A 14,611-nucleotide genomic window follows, 5' to 3' on the forward strand; every position below is an offset into this window, starting at 1 on the left:
CCCACCTGGGAGGATGCCCCTTCCTGGGAGTCATCTCAGGGTAGGTAAAGGCCTTCTAAAAATGACACAATGTCACAAAGCTTGAAATTGTCCCCCTCCAGATTGAAGGTTCGTTTATTCAGGGAACGGGGCTTTATACCACTGAAGAACTGAAATACTCCCCAGAAGGTGTCCTGTACTCTCGGAGCCCAGATGAGTACAAAATTCCAACCATCACTGATGTCCCAGAGGAGTTCAATGTCTCCTTGCTGCCATCATCACAAACCCCACTAACCATCTATTCATCTAAGGGAAGCACCCAAACCTACCACTGCACAGTGTCATGGATCGGGTAGCACATGGCAAATGAAAGCAGGCAGACAAAATAGTAAGTCAATGTTAACTGTCATCAGGAACAAATCACTATAGACTGCTAGAATTTGGAGATGAATCACCCATGGCAATCATGGGCCAAGGATTTTAATAATTTCCTCTTTCACTGAAAACTCTAAAACTTGCCAAAAAGCTTTGACTTCTTAATAGAATAACACTTTTACTTAAGACCCTGAAGACTACAATATTAAACAGGATTGGAGATGCAATGCGACTGAAATACTAGCAGTGGCAGCATGGACAGAACCCTGGACTAAGGTCGCAGAAGACCTGGGTTCCTGCCACAGCCTTATCCCCTCCCCGTGGTCTTAGACAAATCACTCACCTCAGAGGGGCTCAGGGTCCTTACCATACCCAGCAATGCATCTAGAACAGTGGGTCTCAATTTGGGGTGGGGGGAGTGGGGGAGGTGATTTTGTATAAGGCAGCCCCCGCCCCCACTATAAAGAATTATCTGGCACAAAATGTTAATAGCATCAGACAGCAAAGACATCAACCCTTAGTAATTGCTGAAGTAATGAAACTGCAAATTAAAATAAATATTATTTGTTTGCCTTGCTCTATGCAGATGATGTGAAAACCACCCTCAGAGTAAAAACTTCATCTAGGTTTGAGATGTATTGTTAAAGTTTCTTGACTCCTCTTAAGACTTTAAAATCTTTCCCAGCCATGGTGGTGCACACCTGTAGCTTCAGCTACTCAGGAGGCTAAAGCAGGGGATTGCTTGAGCCCAGGAATTTAAGACCAGTCTGAGTAATAAATAAGATCTTTTGGGAGACTTCTTGCTAGTACCCATCCTCCAAAAAAACTAAAACTATCCAACTACATCTGTAGAAATTTCATCATGTCCAAACTGGATCCCACTGTCAGCCCAGGAACGCCAGGAACTTCCTCTAGACCTATAGTGATGAGGTCAGGGCAAACCTGAAAGGAAGGACAATCAATGGGGCCTTTGGATTCTCATTGGACTGGAAATCACTCTAAGGGGCAAAGGCAAAAGGGAGCTAAGAGCCCACAGAGAGCAGCTTTTAAGCCACCAAGAGTAACACAGGGCAGACAGGACCCTTGAGTCCTTGTCGTTGCAGACAGTCACTTACAAGCAGACACTCAGGAAAATCAGGGGTTTGCAGGTCCCACATGGAGGGTACTATGTAAAAACGACAGAGAGCTACCAGGTACCAGGAGCTGTGCTAGCTGCTTTTGTGTTTCCTGATCCTTGCAACACCCTAGGCATCCCTGCCCACACTTCACTGACAAAGGAACAGAGAAGATGATCTCACCCAGAGAAACACGGGGAGTTAGGGTCAGGATTCAGACTCAGTCTCACTAACTCAAAGGTCGCAAATTGGTGGTCTACTGGCTAAATCTAGCCTGAAGATTTACTTTTCTTTGGCCTACACAGTGTTTTTACAAGTTGGGGAATTTTACATTAAAATACAGTTACCTAAATTCTCTTGAGAAAATGGATGATCTGGTAATTTTGGCTGCATCCTTGGAAAGGCAACGACTAGCTACAACCAAAGAACAGCTGCCCCTTGTAGATAGGACATGGGGGTGCTCTTCCACACCTTACTTTCCACTGCTCCTTATTGTCCTTCACCTGCCTGCATCACTCATTGACAATACCTGCCTGCTCCTTGCAGATGATGGGTTTACAATCTTTCATCTGGTATCAAAGTCTGCACTCTTTCTTCTAGAGTACCATGCCTATCCTGACCCTGGAGTTTAAAAAGGCATTTTTCTCTCTGCTGATAAAGCTGGCTAGTTGAATCCATTGAATGTGTTTTATTAAGTAGGGTACTTTCCCATTATCACACAAAGGCACTCATACACACACACCCCTTACCTACAGAACAAAATCTAACCCAGACAGGATTCAAGATTTCAAGATCTGGGAAACTCAGACTATGCTGGGAATTTTTTTTTTTTTTTTTCTTTTTTTTTTTCTTTTTGAGATGTAGTCTCACTCTGTCACCCAGCTGGAGTGCAATGGCATGATCTCGACTCACTGCAACCTCCGACTACTGGATTCAAGCAATTCTTCTGCCTCAGCCTGCCAAATAGCTAGGACTACAGGCGCATGCCACCACGCCCAGCTAATTTTTGTATTTTTAGTAGAGACGGGGTTTCGCCATGTTGGGCAGGATGGTCTTGATCTCTTGACCTCGTGATCCGCCCGCCTCAGCCTCCCAAAGTGCTAGGATTACAGGCGTGAGCCCCTGTGCCCGGCCTATGCTGAGATTTTTAAGAATACTCAAGCTTCTGATTCAGTCAGTAAGTCAGCCAACAAACATTTATTGAGAAGATTTTGTGTACAAAACACTGTGCAGGGGTTGGGGATACAATGGTGAACAAGGCCTGGTCCCTACCCTCTAGAAACTTGTAGTGTAGTATAGAAGTTTCTTAAACCAATGTGCCTTCTTACAGGGCCTCGGGGAGTCTGGGATGTTCCTAGGGTCATTTGTGTTCTTTGCCATTGCTGACGCTGTGGCCACAGTGCGAAGAGAAAGAGACATAGCTGAGGACTTCATGGTGCAGAGCCCAGCAACACCAGAATGGGTTCGAATGGCCTGTGCAGATCAATTCACAGAAATGGTAGGGAATTGTTTATTTTCCTAAAAGATGATTTGTCTATTTCCTGCTTCTTAGACCTCTTGGGTAAATGTATAACCTAATCTGTGTCTAGCTAATCAAATTATGAAATGAAAAAAGCAAGTCACACAAATACACCTTGTATATATGTAGTAATTTTTGACTTTTAAAAAAGTGTTTCCCAAGTGTTAATTTGATCATCTCAGCAACCTGAAGTAGGATAATTTGTTAATATCATGCTGCACCTGGGCACGGTGGCTCACACAAGTAATCCCAGCACTTTGGGAGGCCGAGGCAGGCAGATCATGAGGTCAGGAGATCGAGACCATCTGGATCACTTGATGAAACCCCGTCTCTACTAAAAATACAAAAAAATTAGCCAGGCGTGATGGCAAGCACCTGTAGTCCCAGCTACTCAGGAGGCTGGGGCAGGAGAATCGCTTGAACTCAGGAGGCAGAGGTTGCAGTGAACCAAGATCGCGCCACTGCACTCCAGCCTGGCGACAGAGTGAGACTCCGTCTCAAAAAAATAAAAAATAATAAAAAGTATATTTTATATGTATATATACAAACATACACACACACATATATATGTATACACCTTGTATACATGTAGTAATTTTTGATGTATTTTATATATATATATATATATAAATTGCTGCAAAAACTAATAGCTAAATGGAAAGCAACTGATTGATTTCTCCAAACAGTGGTTAAGTATTTCCTCCCTCTATCCTACCAACTCCATCCTGCTCTTCAACAAAAACAAACACACACACACAGAAATCCATGTGTCATATAGCCATATTTGATAATGTCACTTTCTGTGTTCCCTATAGAGAGAGTAGACACAGACTGCCTGTCATTTAGAAGTAGGGTGATCCCATTGCGAGCTACTGCCTTTCTCCTTCATTCTTTTATTTATTTATTTTTTTGGAGACGGAGTCCCGCTCTGTCACCCAGGCTGGAGTGCAGTGGCGCAATCTTGGCTCACTGCAACCTCTGCCTCCCAGGTTCACACCATTCTCCTGCTCGACTACAGGCATCTGCCACCAAACCCAGATAATTTTTTGTATTTTTTTAGTAGAGACGGGGTTTCACCATGTTAGTCAGGATGGTCTCGATCTCACCGTGTTAGCCAGGATGGTCTCGATCTCCTGATCTCATGATCCGCCCACCTCGGCCTCCCAAAGTGCTGGGATTACAGGCGTGAGCCACCACGCCCGGCCCTTTCTCCTTCATTCTGTTTCATACCAATGCCTCCCAGCCCAGGAGGGAGAGGCCTAGGGAGTTATCCATGTGGCTACACACATGGCAAATCCCACCTGCTGAAGGTTACAGCAGGTAACTTTCCAGAGGTCATGGAGCCTAGCCTTTGCCAATTTCCTAAGCATCCTAATTTAAGTAATTACTAGGTAGTATTGACTGAGCACCACACTAAACATTTTACGCATATTAGTCATTACTGCAACTCTATCAGGTAACTACTGGTATTTTCTTCATTTTACTATTGAGGAAACAGGTGCAATAACTTTCCCAAGATCACACACCTAGTATTTGGGGGCTAAGATTCAAAACCAGGCTGCCTGGCTTCACTATAATAGATGGCCTCTCAGAGAGAAAAGAGTTGATTCTCTGCTTCTTAAAAGGAAATTTCTAATTTTCAAATCTATATTAAAAGAAGCCCAAATACCTAACTGACCTCTTCAAAATAGTCGACCATAAAGTGAAAAGATCTTATAAAAATATTGCTTAAAAGTCTCATAATTATTAATTTCCTTCCCCTACATAACCTATTCCTATTTCCATCTTCAAATCTAATTCAACAATATTTCTTATACTCCAATAATACCAGTGACCCTGTAATTTCTCTCCAAGTCTTCTCCCAGTCTATGGATCTGATCCTTATCTGATTCCATTGTCTACAGCAATGATTACAATCACCTGCCTCGGCCCGTCCCTCCTCAGATGGGCAGGGCCGGGAAACCAGCACCCTCCACCCAGCACCCTCCACCCACTCCAGGAACTCCTCCGTGCGGATCTTGGCCTAGAGGTCAGTCATCTGCCGGTTCCTGACTCTGCTGGTGACATGGTCACTGTGGAATGGTATCATCTCATACCCCAAAAGCATAAGCACTTCTGACTTTTAAAAATGTTCTCATTCACATTTTGCAATAATAAATACCCTTTTCTGGAATGGGGCAGATTAAGAAAACTAAAAAACACAACAAACAAAAAGATATTTCTAATCTTCCTTTCTTGCCTGAGGTTAATGTTTTCAGTCTTCCAATGGTCTGGCTCCTAAAAAATGAATTCCTTCACGTCTAAGATTTCAGGCTATTTTGAATAGTCCGGTTGTCTGACAAAGGAGCTCTGTCACATACGATGGTGAGAAGTGAAACACTTCGATTCCATTTACCATTTGGGACTTAGTTTCTTAGCTACCTGGTCCATATGATGAAACCGTATTTCCTCTCAAGTCTGATGGTTTCTTGATAAGACTAACATATCTTTGCAAATATAAATCATCTATTAATTTGTGCCCATCAATCAAATGCTCAATGTTAGAATAACCTAGCATTTTCTAAAATACTTGCAGATACATGGTTTATAAATATCACTTCATGTTATAACCTGTGTTTGCTATTTTAGACCTCCTTTTAATAACATGCATTATTTTGTCTTTGTAAAAGTAACACATGTCCATTATGGGAAAATTAGAAAATGCCCAAAAGAATAAGGTGAAGTTAAAATCAGCCATAATCCCACCAACCAGAACTAACTATAACCATGTTTTGGAGTGTGAGTGTGCATGTGTGTGTGTGTGTGTACACTTTTAACCATCCTTTAATTTATATATGTTTATATGTACAATATATCTTATTTGTAAACTCATTTAATAAAATCCGGATATCCCTGATATAAGTCTTTGAAAAGATTTGTACAGTATAATTGGGAATGACGGCCGGGCACGGTGGCTCACGCCTGTAATCCCAGCACTTTGGGAGGCGGATCACGAGGTCAGGAGATCGAGACCAGCCTGGCTAACACAGTGAAACCCCATCTCTACTAAAAATACAAAAAATTAGCCGAGCACAGTGGCGGGTGCCTGTAGTCCCAGCTACTCGGGAGGCTGAGGCAGAATGGCATGAACCCGGGAGGCGGAGTTTGCAGTGAGCCGAGATCGCGCCACTGCACTCCAGCCTGGGTGATAGAGTGAGACTCTGTCTGAAAAAATAAACAAATAAATAAATTGGGAATGACTCTACTGAGCCTCAGTCGCGGAAAAATCTGGATTGGGAATTTCATGAGAGAAGTATCCCATGAAACATCACTCAAAAAACAGTTGCTTAAACACAAAAAGAAAATACCTGGCCAAACTCGTTTATCCTACAAACTCTTGATCTTTATCTACAGCTACTGGAATAAATTTGAGGGGCTAGGGCAGGACAGAATGTTTAACTTTTCAATAATAAGCCCCTTGTTATTAAGGCTACTTAGGCCATATGGAGAATGATCATTTATCCTTTTTTTTTTTTTCTTTTGAAGACAAGGTCTTGCTGTGTTGCCCAGGCTGGAGTGCAGTGTTGCAATCTCAGCTCACTGCACTCTCTACCTCCCAGGTTCAAGAGATTCTCCTGCCTCAGTCTCCCGAGTAGCTAGGATTACAGGTGTGTACCACCATGCCCAGCTAATTTTGGTATTTTTAGTAGAGATGGGGTTTCACCATGTTGGCCAGACTGGTCTCGAACTCCTGGCCTCAGATGACCCTCCCGTCTCAGCCTTCCACAGTGCTGAGATTACAGGCATGAGCCACCGTGCCTGGCATAATCATTTATCCTTCATATTTATCGCGACCTACAATATTCCTAGCCATTGCACTGAACTCACATATATTTGAAACAATAAGAAGAAAGCCCTCTCCAAATACTTGAGAAGGCTTCAGTTAGTTTGCTCGAGCCTCCAGACCCCATCTCCTCAACTGTTCACCAACATAGAGAGGAGGCTGGTTAGAGGCCAGCCTTGATTGGGACCTCCCAAGGAGTGGGAGGAAGAAGTGAGTCTTAGTTTAACAGAGGCCAAGAAACACACAAAACTTAGATTATTCTACTATTACCTGTTGCAGAAAACGGCAATACTCCTCTATCCATATAGAAACATAAGCAAGAATCCCAGGAGCCATCCTGGCATTTATCTCCCTCATACTCAGTAGTTAGTCCTTCATCATGTCCTGTTCATTTTTACCCCCAGCAATTTCTCGACCCAGTCCATTTTCTCCATCCTTAACCACTATATTATTCATTCATCCCACAAACAGGTGTTGAGCATCTAAAGTGTGCCAGCCATTGTTCTACAGAACAATTCTGGGGCTACAGTAGGGAATGAAACAGAGACCCCTGCCATGGTGGCGTTTAGTTTCTGGTGACCCTGAAGCTAACTACCATCTCTCCATCCTGGATCAAAATTGCCTGCTGGCTGGTCTCCCTACACCCCCTGCAGCTAGAGGCTTGTGGTGTGGCAAAGCAGACCATGCCACACCAGCACACACATTGGCAAAAAGCTTCCCTTTGCTCATAGGAGACAGGAAACTTCTTAACTTGCCTTCCTGAGCCTACAAACCTTCAGAGTTCAGCATGGCCAACCCCACCACCTCTCCAGCCACACATGACCCTGCCCAGCCACACTTGCCTTCTTCTATCATTCTTCATGTCAAGGACAGAGACGCTCACTCCCGCTTCAGGGCTTCTGCCGTGCTCTTCCTTCTCCTTGGAACCATCTTCTTCTGTTCAACTTGTTAACTCCTACTCGGGTATTCAACAAATTCATTTGATCCCATCCTTTCTGCATAGTTGGAGGTCCCAGGAATATAGTGGTGAACCAGACTCACAGGTCCCTGCTCTCAAGGCATTTATAGTCCAGCAGGGAAGGAAGACAGTGACTGTGAATTATAAGTGCTTGGCTGACCCTGGGTTATACTAATACAGCCCATAGAATAAAGCCTTTCTGACTTAGCCTTGCTCTTTTCTTGAAGTTAGAGGGGTCATAGATGGGATCCCACTTTGGTTACTCTTCATGCAATTGTTCATTCATCTAACATATTTATTGAGCACCTTCCATGTACCAGGCACTGCTGGGGAACTAAAAAAATAGTGGTGAGCAAGGCAATCTCTGCCGGCATAGAGCTTACATTCTGTGGGGGAAGCCAGATAGTAAACAAGTAAACAAATGCACAATATGATTCCAAGTGGTGTTGAATACTGTGAAGGAAAATTGAAGAGAAAGGAGGTAGAATGTGACGGTGAGATTATTTGATTATAGTTTCTTGGGGAAGTTCCCTTCCCTCTGAGAGTGTTCACATTTGAGCCAAAGTCTGAATGAAGCAGGGGACCAAGTATAAAGCTGGCAATGATACAGTTCAGGCCGAGAACAGCTCACGCAAAGGCCCTGCGGCAGCTTCAGAAGAATCAAAGTCTCTTGGGACTAAGCAGCCCTCAGAAGTGGCCCTTTTGTGTCTGATTTGCCTCTCTGGTAGAAAAATCTTACAATTGTTGTTCTCCAGGCTGAGAGAGAAAATAGAATTTGTGGCCACATCATTTATTTTCACATCGGCGAGTGAAACCTGGATAGTCCTTCTTCCAGTCAGCAATTTTCCTAGTCTTTATCATACACTTTACACACTTCAGATCTACTTCTTTAGACCTTTAGTGAATATAATTCATTCATCCCCTTAGAAGCCACAGCAGGCCTCCTGAAGTTCTTATAGCCTGGCTGCTCACACAGACCAATTTCTAAAGCATCTTGGAACAAATCTGACTCCATATCAGAATTTACTTTTTTTTTTTTTTTTTTGAGATGGAGTCTCGCTCTGTCGCCCAAGCTGGAGTGCAGTGGTGCAATCTTGGCTCACTGCAACCTCCACCTCCAGGGCTCAAGCGATTCTCCTGCGTCAGCCTCCTGAGTAGCTGGGATTAAGGTGCCTGGTACCATGCCTGGATAATCTTTGTATTTTCAGCAGAGACAGAGTTTCATCATTTTGGTCAGGTCTCAAACTCCTGACCTCGTGATCCACCCGCCTCGGCCTCCTAAAGTGCTGGGATTACAGGCATGAACCACCACGCCAACCAGAATTTACATTTTTAATACATTTTATCAAACGACAACATGGTTTCTAACTGAAATATATAATGATTCACACTGGTACACAATGCTGTACTATGCAAATGTATATATAGAAAGAGAGAAATAAGAAACATAGATATTAACAGTCTTTGTATTGGACCTTTGAATAGTTTTGTCAAAACACAATTTGTTCTAATGAACAAGAAGGTCAGGGAGTCAGAATGTCTGTGTACTAGAGCATGAGTATTGAAAAGTTCAAGACCTCCTCTTTTAATAACCTCCTTATAGCCATAAGGTAAATAACAGCCTGACTAGATCTATTTCTTAAACAGAAATGATGATAAAACGCTCAGTACTTTTCCCTTGGAATTAAATAAAATAATGCATGTAAAAATACTGTGTAAATATGAGTCACTCTGTAAATATTAGCGTTAAAGTCATCACCAAAAACCCATAAACTGTTAATGAACTTCCTCAAAATATGCCTCTCCCAAAAGGCTTGAAAAGTGTTTCCACATTAAATCAAGTTGACCTGCGAGGCCAGAATAAACAACAATTCTTCTAACTAGCAGCCTCATTTCCAATTAGCTTCAAAAAAGGCAGGCATTGGCAAGAAGCCTAAGGCATGTTTGTTACCAAAAATAATCATACTATATAAATGAGCATTTACTATGTCAAAAGGTTTTTTTTTAAAAAAACATGTTTGGGTTGGTTTAACCTTAATCACAGCATTGCTGGCTGCCATTTTTGCATGGGCTCTTTCTCAGGTGGTTAATTTCTGGTGAGGACAGTGTTGCTGGTGGTGGTTTCTACTCTGAGCCCAGCAGGGCAGCCTGGCTCATCTATGCGTGGCCAGAAACATCATCTCTATGTAATTTCCTTTTCAGTGATGGGAGAAAGAAAAATATATACTTCTTGGAAAATGTGTTTTGTACAGTCATCTTAAATTCCACAAGGGGGAAAAAAGTAAACTTCCCTTAAAGATATACATATTTAACACTTTCAAATTAAGACTTCTCCTTAGAAACAGTGATTTCATTTAAACAAAAAAAATCTTTAGGATTCAGAGACATGAAGGGTTCCACACCCTCAAAAGTTAGAAAAATACTGACTTGGAGAATGTGGAATAGGTCAGACTTTTTTTAAAAATCATGTTATCTTAGTATCACCAGCAGCAAAACGTATTTGTTGAGTAATCACTAAACGTGGTCTATGTGGGCTGCCATAGTGGGAGGCCATATAGAGCCAATTAACAGCTTCAGTTTCCATCTCCTGGAAGTTAAAATCAGACACCTCAGCTTGGAAACAGGTTTATAAGCAGGTTTCAGCTTACCCCACTTCTGAAGGGGCAGCCTGGAACACGCTGACTCACAAGAAATCCTTGCAATCATAACAAATGGCTCATGTCCTACGTTAGGCTGACGCATGATCTTATCGTACCCTAGTGGGGAAAAGTCCTTCATTCTTAAATCAGTCCTCAATTCCAAATGGCCATGCCTGTCCTTCACAGAATCTGCATTTCTATGAGATTGATCAGTGGCTAGTTTCTAACGTCCTTCACCTTCTTCCTATGCTGCAAACCCTAATACGGTCACCCTCCACGGACTCCCCTCCCTTTACAGCACTGCGTCTCTCACATCCCCACGTCCCATTTTCCCTCCCTGCTTCTTTTGCATTTCTAGAAGCCCAGATTCAGTGAGAATTGGCAGCATTAAAAGCGCCACCTGTTTAGTTCAGTATCTGGAGCGCTTCCTCCCCACTGATGAAGGAAAAGAGGCACATGAACATTTTGCATGCTGCCGGCAGCCTGGTTTACCCACTCCTCTCAGGCAGTTCACTCCCAAACGCTAGCCATTCAAATGTAGCCTGCTCAACCCCATACTCTATACCCAACCCTGGATTTCTCTGAGCTGGGGAGACGTCTACCAGCCCTACAAGACTGCATTCTATTTCTTGGGGCTCATATACCACAACATGTGAAAACATGAAATCTCCAGCCTGTTCAGCTAAAATCTCAGCTACAGATAGTTGGCAGGGCCTTAGACCAGCACAGACATGCTTCAGTCACCTGGATTCCTTGAGATGAACACAGAGCAGACTGCACAGCTCAGGACAGACTGAGAGTAGAGTCTCCTATGGTGTCTTCCTCAGAATGCTCAACCTATTGTCCTGTTCCCATGAGACACACACGCATACATGCATGCATGTACACACACAGGCTCACACGCACGCACACACTCAGACAGGCATGTACTCATTGTTAACCACATTCTTCTAACCTCTCATGCTGTCTTGGAAGAGGTTTTATTGGCTGTGAAACTGGTTCCACATTGAATACGTTTGTCCCAGGATGCAGGAACTGAATCATTTCCTTGCAACACTTGGTGACATTTCACAGAGTAGCCATTCTTACTCCTGAAGGGAGATTCTCTGATACTGTTATTGAATGTATATTTTTGTATCTAAAAACTCTCCTGTGTGATCTCTTCCTCATTAGGTTTGTAGGAGCAGAGAAAAGGGAGAGATAGGAAGAACACCTAAAAGGGAAGAGGCAAAAGCTGGAGGCATTCCTCAGTTTAAGGGAGGAAATAAGAGATGCAGACTATAAAACAGGAGAAAAGACAACCATCTCGTCCTGCCAGGGAGAAGAGTTACAATGAACTGTTTTAGCTTAGTGCTTGAGACAGGCCCTGAGTTAGAGTGAATCTGGGTTTCAATTCCAGCTCTACTATTTTTTTTTTTTTTTTTTTTTTTTTGAGATGGAGTCTTGCTCTGTCGCCCAGGCTGGAGTGCAGTGGCACAATCTCGGCTCACTGCAACCACCACCTCACAGATTGAAGTGATCCTCCCACCTCAGCCTCCCGAGTAGCTGGGACTACAGGTGCACACCACCATACCCAGCTAGTTTTTGTATTTTTGGTAGAGACAAGGTTTCACCATGTTGCCCAGGCTGGTGTCAAACTCCTAAGCTCAAGCAATCTGCCCACCTCAGCCTCCCAAAGTGCTGGGATTCCAGGCATGAGGCACCGCACCCAGCCCCAGCTCTACCTTTAATGCTTGATTTAAGTTCCCTGATCACTCAGTTTTCTTATCTATAAAATGAGGGAGAGGTGGGGTAGTGGAGAGAATAACTCTAGTTACTTTACAGGATTGTTGTGAGAATTGAGTGAGATAATATATAAAGCAGTTGGCAGTTGTCACACATAGTAAATGGTCAATACATATTGATGAGGATGATGGTGAAAATGATTGAGTCAGGGATCCCTAAGACCACCCTTAGGTTTAAAGATTCACTAGACGTGGCCAGGCACAGTGGCTCTCGCCTGTAATCCCAGCACTCTGGAAGGCTGAGGCAGGAAGATCACTTGAGATCAGGAGTTCAAGATCAGCCTGGGCAACATAACGTGACAGATAATTGTCAGGACCTTAGACCAGTACAGACATGCTTCGGTCACCTGGATTCCTTGAGATGAACACAGAGCAGACTGCATGGCTCAGGACAGACTGAGAGTAGAGTCTCCCATGGTGTCTTCCTCAGAATGCTCAACCTATTGTCCTGTTCCCATGAGACACACACACATACAAGCATGCATGTACACACACAGACTCACAAGCACGCACACAGACAGGCATGTACTCATTCTTAACCACATTCTTCTAACCTGTCATGCTGTCTTGGAAGAGGTTTTATTGGCTGTGAAACTGGTTCCATATTGAATACGTTTGTCCTAGGATGCAGGAACTGAATCATTTCCCGGCAACGCTTGGTGACATTTCACAGAGTAGCCATTCTTACTCCTGAAGGGAGATTCTCTGATACTGTTATTGAATGTATATTTGTGTCTCTACTAAAAACCAAAAAAAATTAGCCAGGCGTGGTGGCACGTGCCTATAGTCCCAGCTACTCAGGAGGCTAGGGTGGGAGGATTGCCTGAGCCCAGGAGTTTGAGGCTGCAGTGAGCTTGATTGCACCACTGCACTCTAGCCTGGGTGATAGAGCAGGACCCTGTCTTAAAAAAAAAAAAAAAAGAGAGAGAGAGAGACTAAAAATTCCATAACTTAAGCAGAAGAGTAGACCCAAATCTGCCACAGCTAAACTGAGGAGTTTTGCCCTGTGTCCAGCCCAGACCTTGCAGAACAGGCTCATTCTCAAGAAGAGAGCCAAGCAGCTCCCCCGGGAACAGCTAAGAAGAAGAAGAAAAAGGAATAGGAACAGCTTCAGTCTCCATCTCCCAGCGCGAGCGACACAGAAGACCGGTGATTTCTGCATTTTCAACTGAGGTACTGGGGTCATCTCACTCGGGAGTGCCGGACAATCGGTGCTGGTCAGCTGCTGCAGCCCGACCAGCGAGAGCTGAAGCAGGGCGAGGCATCCCCTCACCTGGGAAGCGCGAGGGGGAAGGGAGTCCCTTTTCCTAGCCAGGGGAACTGAGACACACAACACCTGGAAAATCGGGTAACTCCCACCCCAATACTGCGCTGTAACACCGGCACACCGGAGATTATATCCCACACCTGGCCGGGAGGGTCCCACGCCCACGGAGCCTCCCTCCTTGCTAACACAGCAGTCTGCGGCAATCTAACGGCAAGGCAGCAGCGAGGCTGGGGGAGGGGCGCCCGCCATCGCTGAGGCTTAAGTAGGTAACTAAAGCCGCTGGGAAGCTCGAACTGGGTGGAGCTCACAGCAGCTCAAGGAAACCTGCCTGTCTCTGTAGACTCCGCCTCTGGGGACAGGGCTCAGCTAAAGCAGCAGAGGCCTGTCCAGACGCGAACGACTCTGTCTGACAGCTTTGAAGAGAGCAGTGGATCTCCCAACACAGAGGTTGAGATCTGAGAAGGGGCAGTCTGCCTGCTCAAGTGGGTCACTGACCCCTGAGTAGCCTAACTGGGAGACATCCCCCACTAGGGGCAGTCTGACACCCCACACCTCACAGGGTGGAGTACACCCCTGAGAGGAAGCTTCCAAAGCAAGAATCAGACAGGTGCACTCGCTGTTCAGCAATATTCTATCTTCTGCAACCTCTGCTGCTGATACCCAGGCAAACAGGGTCTGGAGTGGACCTCAAGCAATCTCCAACAGACCTATAGCTGAGGGTCCTGACTGTCAGAAGGAAAACTATCAAACAGGAAGGACACCTATATCAAAACCCCATCAGTACGTCACCATCATCAAAGACCAGAGACAGATAAAACCACAAAGATGGGGAAAAAGCAGGGCAGAAAAGCTGGAAATTCAAAAAATAAGAGCGCATCTCCTCCTGCAAAGGAGCACAGCCCATCGCCAGCAACAGATCAAAGCTGGTCAGAGAATGATTTTGATGAGATGAGAGAAGAAGGCTTCAGTCCATCAAACCTCTCAGAGCTAAAGGAGGAATTACGTACCCAGCGCAAAGAAACTAAAAATCTTGAAAAAAGAGTGGAAGAATTGACAGCTAGACTAATTAATGCAGAGAAGGTCATAAACGAAATGACAGAGATGAAAACCATGACACGAGAAATACGTGACAAATGCACAAGCTTCAGTAAC

At 44.3% G+C, this 14,611-nt stretch overlaps 1 protein-coding gene across 1 annotated transcript in view; it reads left to right on the forward strand.

The window, feature by feature from the left end:
* The window catches only part of LOC111546926 (aldehyde oxidase 2-like), a 90,220-nt gene that overhangs the window by 64,903 nt on the left and 10,706 nt on the right, over positions 1-14,611 (forward strand). Inside the window, 2 exon segments of the mRNA XM_023218450.3 lie at positions 102-317; positions 2,800-2,967. Coding sequence (XP_023074218.1) covers positions 102-317; positions 2,800-2,967 — 384 coding nt within the window.

The sequence above is a fragment of the Piliocolobus tephrosceles genome, chromosome 11 (assembly GCF_002776525.5).
Source record: "Piliocolobus tephrosceles isolate RC106 chromosome 11, ASM277652v3, whole genome shotgun sequence".
Lineage (NCBI taxonomy): Eukaryota > Metazoa > Chordata > Mammalia > Primates > Cercopithecidae > Piliocolobus > Piliocolobus tephrosceles.